Here is a 16,608-nt window from a genome sequence, read left to right on the forward strand (position 1 = left end):
TGATAACACTGCAGCATGGTGTGTTTTCCCATTGCTGTGGGTGTTTTATAAATACTCTGCCTACATTCCCACACCATCTGGAGAGCTTCTGGACAGGATACACTGAGGAACACAACCTATACTATACTGATACTCTGGCTGAAGTAAACTCAACAGAAGATATGCTACTACATTATATATTAAAGTCCCCCTTCACTCAGACGTGTGTATTTCTTCTTGTTCCTTCAGTTGGATGTTGTTCTCTTCTCTGTGCAGAATGATGTATGCACAGAGTTTGTTTCACATTCATCTACTGAAAGAGGAAAGTTTATCTGAGCTCAACTTAGATCTCAGTTTAACACATGTACCTATGAACATGATTTGTGACATCAACTAGTTTGGAGCCAATCGTAGTCCATATGCAACTTACACATGTGTGATGTGGAAACTAGAAGCCTCCAGTGCACAAACACTGAGCATGGAGTGAGGTAGGAGACATCTTGTGTCCAGAAGTTCAACTTTTGAAATGAAAAATATTTAGATATTCATAGATTCTGCACTCTTCAAGGGAGAGGAGACACAAATTATTATTTAAAGAGTATTTTTATATATCTTAAAAAAGGAGGGGATCTATATAATAAATGTATAATAACAGAGTACATAAACAGTACTGATGACAATAAACATTTTAAGGTTTAGTAACTTAAAAGTCATCCAATATGAGTATTATAGAAATATTATACGCCTGAAATGATAAAGTGAACTAATGCTTTGGAATTTTTTTCATCATTTTGCTGGACAAAATATGAACATACAGAATCACCGACCAGATACCTGACTATTACAAACCCAACATTTCAGTCTCTATATTGTTAGTTAGATTTGTTTATTGTCCTTTGGGAGATTCCTTTTGTATGTGTGTGTGTGGCAACTGTCAGACAAATAAAACAACAACACAAGACATTACAGGTAAAGACAGACATCCAACAGCAGAGTGCTCTATAGTGTCAGGCAGTGTAAAGCCCCACCAATAATCAAAAATCAAGTACAACAACATTCAAGTGACAACTATCATATCACAATGATTTGTTTAACAGAGCTGTACTGGAAGATTAATCTAACTAGTCTTATAATATTCATGTTGTAGCCTGTAGGTTGTTGCAAAACCCATTGTTAATTAAAACAGATCATGATAGGTAAAACATTTTGAATGCAGGACTTTTATTTGCAATGGAGAAATCCTCCATTGCAAATAAAAGTCAAGTTTACACTGTGGTATTGATACTTTCACTTAAGTAAAAAGGATCTTAGTAGAGTTATTCCTTCTTATCTATTCTTGCCTGGCCTTCCTCAAGATCAGGAGATGACTGTAAAGCAGTTTTTAGCATGTAGACCACACACAAAGTTTTTCATTATCAGTTCGTTATTGACATGACTTGGGCACAAAATATGGCTACAGCAAGTGGAATTTACACAGTAAACACCACAGTGCATTAGTTTATTCAAAAGAAAATAAGCTACAATAGAAAGAAAAACTCTGATAGTGATTCATGTTGTGCCATCATAGCACTTTTCTATACATGCTTTTAATGCAGGATATATTAATACAATCTGATACTGAAGCAGTTTCATCTCACTCGGTCAGAGGTTGTTGAGAGGTTGTCATGGGAACCTGGGTATTGATGGTGATCCGCTGCCTTGTTTGACATCGAATCATCCCTATGATGGCTCTTCTGAACCTGCAGCAAAAGATCGATCAAGTTACTGAACGCACCATCCACTCACTACTTACAGCAGAGTGCAGCACAGCATTAAAGCATTACAATAACAAAACCAGATAGAGAAAAGAGAAAAATAAACTGACTTTTTGTTGGCAATGACATAAATGCAGGGGTTGTAAAAGGTGGAGGACTTGGCAAAGAGTGGAGCGATGATAGCCATGGGGGCAGGGATCGTCTTGGGGTCACCAAATGATGCCCAGAGACACACCATGGAGTATGGAGACCAGGCCACCAGGAACATGATAATCATCACTATGGACATCTGCCGGCCCCAAACAAAGCAATACAGTTTTCACATGATACAGGAACAATTCCTTATCTAATATACAGCTGAATGTGTGCTTTTACTTGTATCAGATTTGAGGAATGACACAGCCTCAGAGCTGAAGTTCAATTAAGCAAATACACATTAAGGTGAAAAATAGGCATGTTCAAACTGTTAGGAACCATGGGGGAAAGGTTCAGTCATCTCTCTCTTTTGGTTGGTTTGGTCAGTTCCTGGTCAAGTCAACCCACATCAGGTTTATTAGACAAGCTCACTGCACTGATGTCCTCTCAGAAGCTCACAGCATCTAGTGGGCACTAGATGCAGCAACATTACATTCCAGGTGCAATAAGACTGTCACATCTCTGCTGTGGTTACAAAGTGCATTGGGAGTGTTTCCCAAGTAGCACATCTTCATGCAACCTGAGCAATCAGCAGCTAGATTTTGCATTATTTTTGTCATTCTTGTATAGGCTTCAAATGTGCCCATTAGTAACTTTACTCACCTCATCAGAAAAGGTCTGGTAATCAAAAAAGGCCATTGGTCTTGCTCAATATCACATACAATGTCTCACTGGGCTTTACAGACCAACAATAAAGCACAAGCTCAAGAGAAAATACTGAAAATGGACTGAGAAATGAAGTCACAGCACTAACTGATTTGTTAATGTTTTCCATAGCCAATCAAGATGTTAGCCAACTTTGTCTAACCACTAAAGCTGCGTGGCAAGCTTACTCAGTGACAGCCTGAAAATGGTTCTGTTTGGCTCTTTCACCTTAGTTACATCCATCTGGTCCGACCAGTCGACGTTGATGCTGTCCAGGCAGTTGCTAGCTTTATATCTCCTCACAGTGGCTGACACATTGTAGTAGCAGTAAAACATGACGGTCAGAGGCAACACAAAGTTCACAGCAATCACTGCCATGGTGTAAGAAATAAAGGAACTGTGAAGGAAAAGCAGAGTTAGTTACAATTAACAATATACTGACCAATGTCTTATGATATGGCTGGCCAACAGGTATTAGTATTAGTACTAGTATTAAGATTTGTATTATATGTGCATTTATGGTATTTTGGCAGTTACCCAGAACAATACTCATTAAACAAAAATCAGTTTTCAATGTTTAAAACAGTGCTATGAATCCTAATTATTCCATACTGTATGCTAACTGGGGAATTCAGTAGCTTTGCTAATTGTGGTAGCAGTAGAAAGTAGTAGTAGTAACAGTATTGGCTGTAGTTGTGATAACATGAGTATTACTTATGGTACTATTCAAGGAAAATATTTCTTTATTTCAGCCTGATATACTTCCCATAAATGGGGCCATTGTGGCTCTATGTTTCATGCTAACTTTGCTCTCTCCGGCTCTGTTATAGAGATTCTGGCGAAACAATGATCATCAGGGCAAGCTGCTGAGACTTCTACATCTTTCCAAATAAACATGATTTTTACATGAATCGCTTCAAAAGTTTGTTTCTGAGTCTGATTGAAAGTAAACACAGGAACTAGCCACCTGTAGCAGCCATTATGGCTAATTGTATCGAGATCTATATCCAGGGCAGTTTGCTGGCTAACGTAACTAGACAACCTGTGCACGGCGTTTGTAAACTTTGTTTACATGTATGAGGTTGACTTTCACCATGGTTAGACTGTAAGGAAACGAAAAAAACAAAGTGCAATGCAATATCCCGTGGACTTTTATGAGAATGATTGTGAGTCATTTCACTTTAAATGGCCAACCGTATTTATTTGAGCTGGAGTAACTTACACAGAGAGGAGAAAAAAGAGGAAAGAGGAAAAACAAAGAATGGAGGCAGAAAGGCAAACGTACAGTAACGGTTACCTCAGAGAAAGTGCTGGTGTTGCAGTCACTGCTGCTGCTACCAGACTCGATAATAGAGGTGTCCACGGATGAGATTAAACCCAGCTGTGTAACTACTACACATGGTTTTAAAGTGTTTATCAACATTGCCGTCCTAGAGGCTGTTCCACCTCCTCCAAATCAACTGGGTGAAAAGAGCAAGGCCGGCTGGCCCACACGTTCAGCTCCACATGGTAAGAAAATGTGATTACAACACGTAACTCTGTGAGGAATTACAGCAAGTCTCTATCATCCAGCGGTATAGCCTATGAAAACTTCACAGTGTATCATGTAAGTTTATCCTTGATACTTGGAAACTTGCAGACATGAACCATTTTACAGAATTTATCTACTAAGTTTCTACTTCTATTGCAGGAACTGACATTGAGCTATCCACAGCCTTATGCATGTAAGCAAACAGCTAGTTTTTGTATTTACTTTCAGTTAGACTCAGAAACAAACGTTTGAAGTGATTCATGTAAAAATTACGTTTATTTGGAAAGATATAGGAGTCTCAGCAGCTTGCCCCAATGATCATTGTTGTGTGCAATAAACATCTTTATGTGAATTGTCACAATCTCTATAAAGGAGCTGGAGAGAGCAATAAAAATAAAGAGAAATAAATTTAGCACAAAAAGTAAGGAAATTTGTGTTTGGTAGATTATTTCATTGTTGTAACAATGCTTCTTGGCAATACATCTTTGGAAAGCCTGTTTATTTCCCTTTTAAATGGTGCCACATTTGTAAGGAGCATGCATTTGTGGGATGAGCAGCAGAACTGTGTATAAAGTATAAAAATTTGCCAAATCTTCTCTGCCAATGCCAAACAGTTTATTTTGCTGTTGCTATTAACTCTTATTTTGAGCTTCTGGTACTCCCAGGTGCTGCCAATTGGCACCTTTGGTGCCTGATTGGCACCTGATTGGCAAGTTGTGGCATTATTTGGAGTGCGCCCAAGTACCATCTCTAAAGTGAAGGCCAAGTTCCATATAACTGGGGATGTCAGAGACAGGCCGCGAAGTGGTGATGATGTTCAGTGATGAGTCCAGATTCTGCCTAAGGCAGTTGGATCGTAGGGTCAAAGTGTGGAGAAGACGCAGAAAACGCTGTGCGGATTGCTGCACCTATAGAGTAACATCTTTTGGTGGAGGCAGTGTGATGGTGTGGGGCTGCATCTCCCTCACTGGAAAAATGACACTTGTCATCATTGGAGGCAATCTTAATGCAGAGAGATATCGAGATGAGATTCTGCAACCAGTGGCAATCCCATATCTCCACAGTCTGGGACCAAACTCTATCCTCCAAGATGAAAACGCTCGCCCCCACAGAGTGGGGTTTATCAGAGACAACCTCCAGAATTTGGGAGTGGAGAGGATGGAATGGCCTGCCAGCAGTCCTGACCTCAACCCCATTGAACACTTTTGGGATCAACTTTGGCATGCTGTTCGTGCCAGAGTGACCAACACAACCACGTTGGCTGACTTGCAACAAATGCTGGTTGAAGAATGGGATGCCATCCCACAGCAGTGTGTGACCAAGTTGGTGACCAGCATGAGGAGGAGGTGCCAGGCTATTGTGGCTGTGTGTGGTTCTTCCACACATGCCTGAGGCTCCTGTTTGTTAAATGAATAAATTGTTAAATTGACAATATGTCTTGTTTCTTCAAACTTCAATCATCCAATCAACCAAACACCAAAGAAGAGTAGGGCAGAATAAGCTGTTTGGCATTGGCAGAGAAGATTTGGCAAATTTTTCATGGGCGCAACCCACATACTCAGCTCTGCTGCTCATCTCACAAATGCATGTTCCTTACAAATGTGGCACCATTTAAAAGGGAAATAAACAGGCTTTCTAACAGTATAAGATTTATTGCCAAGAAGCATTGTTACAACAAAGAAATAATCTACCAAAAACAAATTTCCTTACTTTTTGTGCTAAGTTTACATCAGGTTGAAATAAACCAGAATTTTCCTTTAATAGTAGGTGTATTTCTAAGTAATGTAATCCTTAGCGTTTGACCAAAAGATTTCAACTCAAGGTCTACTTACAAGCTTGTTTCGGAGCTTTTAAGTGTATCACACAGTCTTCCTCAGCAGATGGAGTTTGCTCAGTTGTCATGGAAATATAGATGTTCAAACTTAATATTTTTCTGAGCATTTTTAAGACTTGTCCATCCTTGATGGCTTCAAAGTCGAGCTTGAAGGTTGATCTTAACCTTGGAAACAACAGTCTGCTGATGAAGACGTGAGATACAGTTGAAAGTTCTGGATCAAGCTAGTAAGTGGACTTTGAGTTGAAATTGGTGTGCCAAATGGGTGTTTCTGAAGTCAAGAATGAACTTTTCAAGCTCAACTTTTAAGCCTCAAAAGTGCTCAAAAAGTGGAATACAGCCAGTTTACTAACTTGTGGTTATTGAAAAGGTAATGACTAACAGACATACTTAGACATCAATACACTGCATTAACTATAATCCAATCATGGTAGCAGCAGTATTAAGTAATGACAGCAATCACAGTTTTGTTAGTTATAGTTACTGTCAAGCATGCTAAAACCTGGGACAAAGGGTAATGCAATGGCATATGCAGTCTATCCACAACATAACTCACGCATCATTCTTCCTCCAGTTGATGGTGCATGTAGCTCCAGTGGGGTCAGGGGCATATCCTGCCCAGCCCACTATCGGCATGCAAGACCAAAACACAGCATTAAGCCATGCTGCCAGAATAAGAAGGTTGTATGATCGCACTGTCATCTTCTGTCCTGTAGAGATTAATGACATATGCAGTGCATGCACAATGAAAGTCAAGAAATTGTAAATATCGAGCCAGGTCTGTAGATACTGCTATTACAAATTATTTGATAGAGTTGATCACATGTTCTCATTAGTTTTCCAATTGTTGTAACACTTACATAACATCCAGACAGGCTTGCACTATTTTTTTCTGCTGTGAACACTTTAAAATACACTGCTTAAGAAAATAGATGTATTGGTGTAGTTTCTGCATAAATCAACTAACTCTAATTCTTATAAATTCGCTAACTCTAACCCTTTTTAATGAAAGTGTTGGATGAACATACTGTATTTATAATTTTGCTATTTTTACAGCCAAGTGGGCCTGAAAATAAAGTGTCCTGAAGGTGGTGCTAGAAACATGAAAGTGTTTGATATTACATTGTATCTGTCCATCATAATTTAGGACTTGCCACCAAGGTGATACTAAGAGCAGATAGAATGTCAGAGGAGCAGTAAGTAGATACCTATGTCTGGTCTGCATATGGTGAGGTAGCGGTCAATGGCCACCACGGTCAGCAGGCCGATACTGGCCATGCCAAAGAAGATGTTGAGAGCTGCATAGATCTGGAGAAAAAACCACAAAAATCAAAACACAAGTTAAATTAAAGGACCAGTCCAATGTTTTTGCAGGATCTGGCCTATTGAAGTACATTTACATTACTGCTAATCATTTTCTAAAGCAGTGTTTTGATTTTTAATGTGTCTTAAAAATACCATACTGCACAAGGAATGATCTAAATCTTTGGAGCAGAAGCAGAGATATCCTGACTTACAGCATGCCACTTGTGGCAGATTACTATGTGTTGAAATTTTAAAAACTTGTGAGTTGTATATTAATATATTGAATCATTCAGTAAAATTTCTGGTTACACAATATTTTGGGCTAAAAGTGAACTTATGTCTATTGGAGAAAATACAATTTTACAGGATTGCCCTGCTAAGGTTGTTCAGTATTATATTTAATATTTAGGACTCAAAATTTATAAAAATCCTAAACTTTTTATCAAAATAAACTTGTTAGAAGGTATGGATACATTAAAACACAGCAAAGAATACTGGAGGACTTTGTCCTATGATTGGCCGCGTAAATGCCATTAAGATGGTATCTCTCTATTTTTATATCTCTTTCAAAATTTTCTATAATTTGATATTGATCTTGGCTGACTTTTTTAAGAGGAGCGAGACAATTATTATAGAATTCATTTGGGGATATAAAAAATACAGATTATCAAAAAAACCCCCATCTATTTAGACCCACTCTAGATGGAGGTCTGGGTCTTACAGTATTTGAAGATTACTATTGGGCAGCTAATGACAGGGCATTGGCATACCAGTAATGTTGTTCTCCAGACCTCGAATCACTCAATTCTGCCACCTGTGGCTAAAATTAGAGCTCATGTCATTAATAAAACCATATACCTAACTGTCCTCCTTACTTTTTACAAATCATGAATCTGATAATAAATTGGTAAGTCACAGTTTTGTTGTCAGAAATTCACTGAAGATTCTTACTCAAATTAAACATATTTACAAATTTTCTAGTATTTCAATAAATACACCATTTTGCCACAACCACTCCTTTATTCCAGCATTGCTGGATAACACATTTGCGACATGGTGTGGAAATGGGCTTAAGTCTATAAAAGACTTCTATTTAGACAACAAGTTTTCATCCTTTGGTCAAAATACCTGGGAAATACCTGATAAGAATAGGTCATAGTTTAGCTCCAGGAAATTGTCCCCAAGAAGACTGAGAACATTATACATCATGGATACATGATAATTTCCATGTTTTTTGTGTTGGAGGATATCCTTGAAAAAGAGATGATGCATCACTAGGGGCTTATCCTCAAATAAAAAAAAAATTGAAAATGAATGCTATGTTACATTTTGTTGAGTTCCTGCAGTGGAAAATTGTGGTTCTGAAATGAACTGAAACCATACTACCTGGCCACTGCATACATGGTCAATGTTTAGTAGTAGAGTAGATGGACTTCAATGTACAAAAAGTTGCATAGATAAAATTTGAATAGATAATGACAGACTTTCCCTAGACACTTACAAAGTGTCACCTTCTTAAAATAATAGCCCGAGTCATTTTTTGACAAAAATGTTTTTTTTTGCCTAAATTATCTCCTCATGATGCTGGCCACCTCTGGTAAAATCGCTTACATCCTCAGTTGAACAGATCATGTGATTCTACCCCTGTAGTATAATGGCCTATGTCAAGAGTGTGACCAAATTGTCATATTGCGTAGTTATTTAGTCTTTTTATTCAGTCTTTTTAGTTAGCATTTTAGTCAGCAAAATAGCTAAGCCCATGAAGCTAGCATTTAGCAAAGACTGGAAAGGCTTCAGAATCTGTGGCTGTTACAAGTGATAGGCTTTCTGTTAACTCTTCTCTGCCTTTTAAACAATATTTCATCTACAGTTTTTGTCTCATTTTTTCCACATTACATGATCTAATTAAGAAAGATTTGAATACCGTATTGTAATCTAGCAGCTAGAAATTATGTGTATGACTAAAAAATTACAAAGGATCCTCTTCACTTTTGTGTTTTTATTTAATGAAACTTGAACATAATATTAGTAATCATAACATCATTTGACCGGTATTATAGTATGCTTGTTGTGCAGTGTCTAGAGGCAGCTTGTGCACCCTAGGGTTGTATGCACACCATGATGATTTTTTTGTGTTTTCTGAGAAACCTGAAAAAAATGACTTGGGCCATTATTTTAGGAAGGTGACAAAAGGACACATAATGCACATTTCCAGGTCTATATTTATATTCTGGGGCTCTACTGGAAAACCTTTGCATGATTTACAGTTAAAAAATCCTTATTTATCTTATACTGGCCCTTTATGCAGCCCCTCAGTTCGGCCTTTAAGGGACCCTTCCTGATATACCCACCCTGTTCTGATTGGTTAGCTTTAGGAAGCTGACCCTTGCCAGCGCTGGAGGCTATGTATACAAACTATAGTAGTCAGATTTCACTTCTTTTTCTTGTTCTTTACTCAAAATGTAAACTTCTCAAATACATCCATACATGTTTGACCCCCAAATCAGATCTGAAATATGAGAGTGGACAACATGAACAACACATCAAAAAACCTCACTAACAACCTTAGCAAAAAAGGCTACAGAGTGGTTTGTGAGCATGCGCAAATGATCTGACACCAGTTTGATGGGCAAGTAGAGGTAACTTTGCAAACAGAGCATTCAGAGTAGGTTGAAGCCCTTGCTTCAAAATCACAAAAAGCATAATATGTCCCCTTTAAGATGCCATACTGCGTACAGTGTAACTGAGAAAACAAAGGGGGGAGCATATGTTAAAACGCTTGAGTGTAGCAGATGCTCTGGGTTTCCAAGCTCTGCTTCTTATTCTAGATTAGCATCACATGGCCCAGTATTACTGTGCAATAACAAGAACTGAGGAAAAAACTTATAATCTACCAAAAGAATCTGAACACGCGGCCCGCTGCACTGCAGCAGCTGAATGTGAACGTGAGTCTGCCTGCTCGCAGGTTTAGTCTCATGAGCAGTTCAGGTTAGTCACATTAGTTACACACTTTTGTAGGTTTTAGCAAACATTATGACATGTTGAGCTACAGTAAAAGGCTGAGTTCTAACTTGGTTTTATGAATAATTTACATATATTTACATACATCTGGGAGGAATTATATCAATAAAATTCTTCCTCATAGGTTTACATGACACTGTGGTTCAGTTTCAGGACCAACAAATTCACATTTTACAAAATGATGAAGGTATTTCAGATAATACAGACCTTGTTGGGCAGTGTATGTTCTGTCAACTGGTTTTTAGTATATTTGAAATAATAAGAATAAGGAGTACATTTTCATTCATTTTCATTTCAATATCAGTAATAGAATTGCTAAAAACACCCTGATATTCCATTTTTAACGCCGCTAAAGCAGCTCACGTAGGAGGGGTCCATAGAACGTGCTAATGTTTTACACAATAAACCGGTCTGCAAATGTTAGCTATGCATTGTGCAAAGCAAACTCAAATTCCTGGTGCAAGTTCAGAGGAAAGACATTTTTGCATTTTGCATTCATTTAATTAATTTTGGTGTGGTCCATGTCAAAAAACACACACACACACAAAAAGACCAAACCTACACTGTCGTTCATCTCAGCTTTAAATTTGGTACCATTTACATGAGTTTCCAATGTAGATGTAGGTTGTTTTATCAATGAAATAATGTAAATGGGAAGGTGCTCACATATCACCCACCTGACAACCAGTGTAGCCAAATTTCCAGCTGCCGTGGATGTCCGAGGCAGCGGACATGGGATAGCCAATACCAGCCACTCCGATGTCAGTAAAAGCCAGGTTGATTATAATGAAGTTGGTGGCAGTGCGGAGCTCCTTAAACTTCACAAACATCAGCAGAACCACAATGTTGCTCATTAAACTGATGACACCTGTAAAGATAAAAAGCACAATGTCCAAATGTTGAAGGTAAAATTCAAAATTTCAACACTTAATCATATACTTACTCACACCTGAAGCCACAGTGGACGTGTGGCAAAGTGAATGCAGAAGCTGCAGATTCTCTGATAACTCAAAAAAAATTACTGCATTGGATTGAATGCAAAATTATCTTTTTCTAATAAGCTTCTGGTGATTTTGAGAATAATTGTTGAGGTTGGTAAACAGGAGCATGCTGTACTATTTACAGTACATATTCAAGTCTCAGCTGACAATGTGAAGTTTCCTGGTGCTTCTTTATGTTGAGAGACATAAATTGACAGGTCTATGATACACTGAACCAGACATTAACAGAGATGTGGGTCAACTGTGAGGATCCAGAGGGAATGTGGCCTGAAATATGGAGTAAAACTAATAACTGAAAAGCAGACATTAATTGCATTACATTAATTGTTGAATCGTACGTAATTAGCTACACCTGTGCACTTCCTGCTATGACGAGTCAAAATGTCTGCTGTGAAAAAGGACCAAGAATCTGATTCATCTGGAAAGAATAGACATAGTGTTGTGACAGTAGCAAGACAGTCAAGGTTCAGGTTAGCTGTAAAGCAACATGATGTAAAACAAGTAGTACAGAACAAGATGGACAGATTTTCATCAGGCAAACATGTCGGGCAAATCAACAGTACTGTATAAAGAAGTATCTTTCTCTCTGTGAATTTCTGTGAATGCAGGGGACATGAAAACATTTGGGAACCATTTGACTCAAGGGCAACACATAGCTACTGATGGTGTCTTTGCGTTCAGTGGACAGACTCTTTTATTCCCAGGATGGCGAAGTCATGACCCGCCCTACTCTGCCTCTGACTGGCTAGTACTCGGTGCCTTCGCTGGTTGGGTTGTGCGGTTAGCCTACACCAAAAGAGGAGAAACGCAACTCCAGATTACTTCAAAGTTGTATTCTTCTGTGTTCTTGTATTCTTAGCTGGCTTGCTAACGTTAACCACTGGTAAGGCTACATTCAGGAATTAGATGGTTTAGTTCAGAGTTGGAAGCTGTGGGAGGACAGGACTTCGTTAGCTAACGTTAGCGGTTGATGGTCAATAAATACCCTCAAACTGTCAGCTGCTGCTTGTTGAACCATGATGTCTCCTTTTCTTCAACATGTGTCGAACACAGAATTTGTGGCTTTGGAGGCTTTGAAGTTGTTTAAAGGCAACTTAGATGGAGTTAACAGAGTAACAAAGTAAGCAAAGTAAAAGTAAACAAAGTAAAATAACAAGCCTAATGTAACTAATTACTTTTGCTGTTGAGTAATTAGTACAGTAATGCAATTACTTTTAAAATTAGTAATATGTAATGTGTAAGTAATTACATTTTTCAACTTGCCTGACACTGTTCATTAACTCTTGAGAAAAGCAGCAATTTTATGACATTTGGCGCATCCCAGCCACTGCACCTGTAGTTGTTCTCTCAGTATGGTGGGGTCAGTTTGTGTTAACAGTTACCAGTGTGTTGCCTTTCAGACTCACTCAGATGAACAAACCGAATTGAAACCAGGGTTAAGATCTTTTTTAGTGATAAAAGCTTGATACACAAGATCTATTTATCTTCATAAAATTGACAGATCAGAAATGAAACTAGGCATTCAGAAACTAATTTGAAAGCTATTTGGTATAAGTGGAGAACAGGATCTTTACATTTAACATGCTTTTATATTAGCCAGTCCTGTTAAAATTCCAACATTGGATACAGTGCCAAGATACGGATAAGTTACATAATGCTATCAGAATAGCTTTTCACATGATAATAATAAACTCATTATGCTTTTCTTTTCACCATTAATGGCCATGGGAAGTATAAACTCACCCATTTATTTGATACAGTCACAACTGTAAGTATTTTACTGCATTTTTCCTTACACTCAAAGTATTCAAAACATCATCTAACAACAACATACATAAACATACTGCAAATACAAATACTTTACAGAACTGTAAATTGACACTAAATATCAAAATGTAAACTCAAGGCTTCAAAACGGGCATCCACAAACCAATGAGTGATGTCACGGTGGCTTCTACCATTATTTTTTACAGTCTATGGTCATGGCCTACAAAGTTCTTGCACTCCAGAAGTCGATCAATTTCATCAGGAAAAATTCATACATTTTCAAGATATGAATGGGTGTATACTGTAGAATCTAAGAGACACTAAGCTGGATTTAAAGTGATTTCCAGTCAACTGTCTTAAAGTTTGAACAACCTGCTTTTGTTCAGTGTTTAAACTGTTTTTGATGTTATTTCATATGCAGAGTCCAACAAGGTTGCAACATACAGACCACTGTTCAGTGAATAAAATTTAAGGTGATCATAGTGTGAAGAAGTCATTTAACTATATTTTAGCACTAATGGTAGGTTTTCAGGAAACTTTTTTTGAATATCATGATAATACCATTTACCATAATATTTTTACCTATGATAATCATAGTGTTCACCCAAATTAAAAATATAATAATAATGATAATAATAATAATAATAATAATAGTAGTAGTAATTGATTACCCTGCAGTGGTATCTCTCTATGCTGATAGATTTTGTCATCCTATAACCATCATTAAAGCTGCATTAGGCTAATTGATTTTTGGCCACTAAGCATAACATTGACTTATCACTTCATAAAGTTGATTTGGTGAACTTGCTGGCAAACAGTTACTTATTTATGCATTCTGCAAAGCAACATTTATTTGGAGTTGCGTTTGTGTCCACAGGACACATGTAAGTCTGATATCCACTTTGCTTTTAGCTCTGGTTTGGTCTCCACCAACTCCTGAGGGAAATATCTCTGCTCTTTATGTTCTAAATGCTTCACTCTGTTCACCAGCTAGTCACTAACTTTGTCTGTCTGCTGTTTTGTGCAGAATAGGTAGTGTGCAGTGGATTCATCAGCTGAAAACAGCCCAGTCCAGAAATCACACTGAACCAAGACAACACTCACAATATTGAACAAATCACACTGTAATACATCCATTTCAAATTGTCATCTCTGTTACCTGCAGTGATAAGATATCCAGCCACTATGTTGTGCTCCAGTTGGGTAAAGGCACTTTCTCCCCCATAAGGTGAAACATCATCTGAAACATTGACTCCAGAGTCAATCCCCATCTTCTGAGGTGTTCAAAAAAACAAGAAGAATGACACCTGACTGAAGTAAACAGCCTTCACATTAACAGTGTTGGGGGAAAAAATACACAAATCCTGCAGAATGAAGCAGAATGAAAAATATGTACAAAAGAGATGTAGAGAGTCAGTATTGCAAAATGCTGCTTCTACCTAAAATCTGTAGGATATTGTTGTGGAGAGGAAGGGGAGGTACATGTGCAGGGATGGGGTGAAGAGGATTATTACATACCACTGCTCCCCTGTTACCAGTTAGCAGGAGGCTGTCTGTGTGTAACATGGGCAACAGGGCTACACAAGAGAGGATTACCACTCACGTGGAATTGCTTGCAAGCTGGGCTCTGGCCAATAAGCTTTGACATTACAAAAGTTGAGCCTGAACTAACTCAGACTGAGGACAATTCACTTCACAGAGGGCAAATACTGCAGGTACAATTAAATCTGGATTACCAGCTGGCACCTGCTCCAGAGCCCCAGACCCTCAGGATCCACAAAGGCACCAAGTTCAATGTGTGGCAATTAGTTTGATTAGTCAATTAATAACTGTAATGCAAAGGGCTTTTAGGTGACTCTGCTCCTGTCTTGTAGAGGGGCTTTCTAAGGTTTTAGTAGTAAACGTAGTACTAGTGCTACTACGGCTACTGTACTACTAACTACATATTACTCATCACACTACAGTAAACCAATATTTTTGTCAACAGTTGAGCATATAATGTCAAACCCTCAAAATCTTGAAAAACCAGAAGGAGTTCTCTCTGACACATTATCAAACGTTATGTATTGGAACTTCCCACACACACACACACACACACACACACACACACAATCTTGTCAAGGACTGCCTCCCAGCTACATTTGCAATCGGAAATATTCAACCCCTTCATCTCAAAAGACGTTATAGTGATGTGAAGAGGATAATGAAAATATATGACAAAAAACCTCATTAAACAACAAAAAATACTTATTGATACATATTTGGGTTATTTTGAGGACATAAATTGACTTAACTTTGAGTTCAAATGAAAAATGTAACTCTTTTCACAAATGTGCATATGCACTATTATTAAACCTCCAGTTTCAGTACTTTGTGGAGAGTCCTTTAGCCTTTATGACTTCTAACAAGCATTTTCGGTAAGTGCTGACAAGCTTCCTACACCTCTCTATTGGAATCTTTGCCCATTCTTCACTTGCGAAAGCCTCTAGCTCATTGATGTTTGATGGCTTCTGTGCTGCAACTGCCTTCTTTAAATTCCACCAAAGATTTTGAGAAGGCCAACCAAGCTTTGGTTGACTTGAAGGTGTGCTTGGAATCACTGTCTTGCTGGAGAGTCCAATGATCACCAAGGTTCAATTTCCCACCAGAAGGCATCAAGTTCCTCTTTAAAATGGCCTGGTATTTCTGGGAATACATGATGCCAGGTACACGGTCAAGATTGCCAGTTCCTGCAGCAGAAAAACATCCCCACATCATCAATGACCAACCTCCATGCTTGACCGTGGGGATGGTATTCTTCTGGTCATAAGCCTTACCTTTCTCATGCCAGACATACTGCTGGTCCATGTGTCCAAACAGTCCAAATCAGTCCGCAGAACTTTCTCCCAAAACTCTGTCCAAATTCCTCCTAGCATATTCTAGTCGACTTTTGATGTTCCTCATGGTCAAGAGTGGAGTGCATCTTGGAGTCCAGCCACGAAGTCCTTATTTATTCAGTGTTTGCCTTATAGTTGCCACTGAAGCACTTGTCCCGGCCTTCATCAAGTCATCCTGTAGGCATTTTGCAGTAACACGGGGGTTTTTCTTAGTTGTCCTGATTCAGTTTCTAAGGGCTCGTGATGAAATTTTGGGCTTTCTCCCACAGCCAGGCAGATTTGCAGCTGCGCCATAAGTTTTAAACTTCTTTATAATGCTCCCAGCGGTGTCTCTTGGAATGTTAAATGTTTGGGAAATCTTCTTACGCCCAATGCCCTTCAGGTGCAATAAAAGAATTTCCTCTCTCAGCTTTTGTGGAAGCTCCTCAGTCTTACCCATGATTGCAACTCACCTTGAACACCTTCATGGGTGGGGTTTATATATGCATCACAGATGGAGCAAATTAAGGATCATTATAGAGTTCACAAAGGCTTGATTATGTTTTAACTCCACTTTAGGCCATAAAAACTAGCAGAAGGTTTTAAAAACAGTAATATTATATAGGGGTTGGATAATTGTGACATGGCTATATTAACAAAATATACTGTTACTACTACATCAGGCATTTTCTTTGTTGATTTTACGTATCACTCAACTGAT

At 38.3% G+C, this 16,608-nt stretch overlaps 1 protein-coding gene across 9 annotated transcripts; it reads right to left on the bottom strand.

Moving 5' to 3' along the window:
* Window positions 1-734: 734 nt before the first annotated feature.
* rrh (retinal pigment epithelium-derived rhodopsin homolog) lies at window positions 735-15,087 on the bottom strand. 9 transcript variants are annotated; one of them, XM_042388112.1, is made up of 8 exons: window positions 15,040-15,087; window positions 14,192-14,306; window positions 10,942-11,132; window positions 7,147-7,246; window positions 6,495-6,648; window positions 2,802-2,970; window positions 1,844-2,022; window positions 735-1,718 (listed from the first exon to the last, which is right to left on the bottom strand). In XM_042388112.1, exons 2-8 carry the CDS (start codon window positions 14,301-14,303, stop codon window positions 1,613-1,615), a joined length of 1,011 nt encoding a protein of 336 aa, XP_042244046.1. In that variant the 5' UTR covers window positions 14,304-14,306; window positions 15,040-15,087; the 3' UTR covers window positions 735-1,612. The 9 variants fall into 9 exon arrangements, with proteins under 9 accessions (XP_042244046.1, XP_042244051.1, XP_042244044.1 ...); XM_042388117.1 differs by lacking the exon at window positions 15,040-15,087 and adding an exon at window positions 11,956-12,051 and having other exon boundaries at window positions 736-1,718; window positions 14,192-14,272; XM_042388110.1 differs by lacking the exon at window positions 15,040-15,087 and adding an exon at window positions 11,618-12,051 and having other exon boundaries at window positions 736-1,718; window positions 14,192-14,272.
* Between the last annotated feature and the right edge of the window lie 1,521 nt (window positions 15,088-16,608).

This window comes from Thunnus maccoyii, chromosome 16 (assembly GCF_910596095.1).
Source record: "Thunnus maccoyii chromosome 16, fThuMac1.1, whole genome shotgun sequence".
In the NCBI taxonomy this organism is placed as follows: Eukaryota; Metazoa; Chordata; class Actinopteri; order Scombriformes; family Scombridae; genus Thunnus; species Thunnus maccoyii.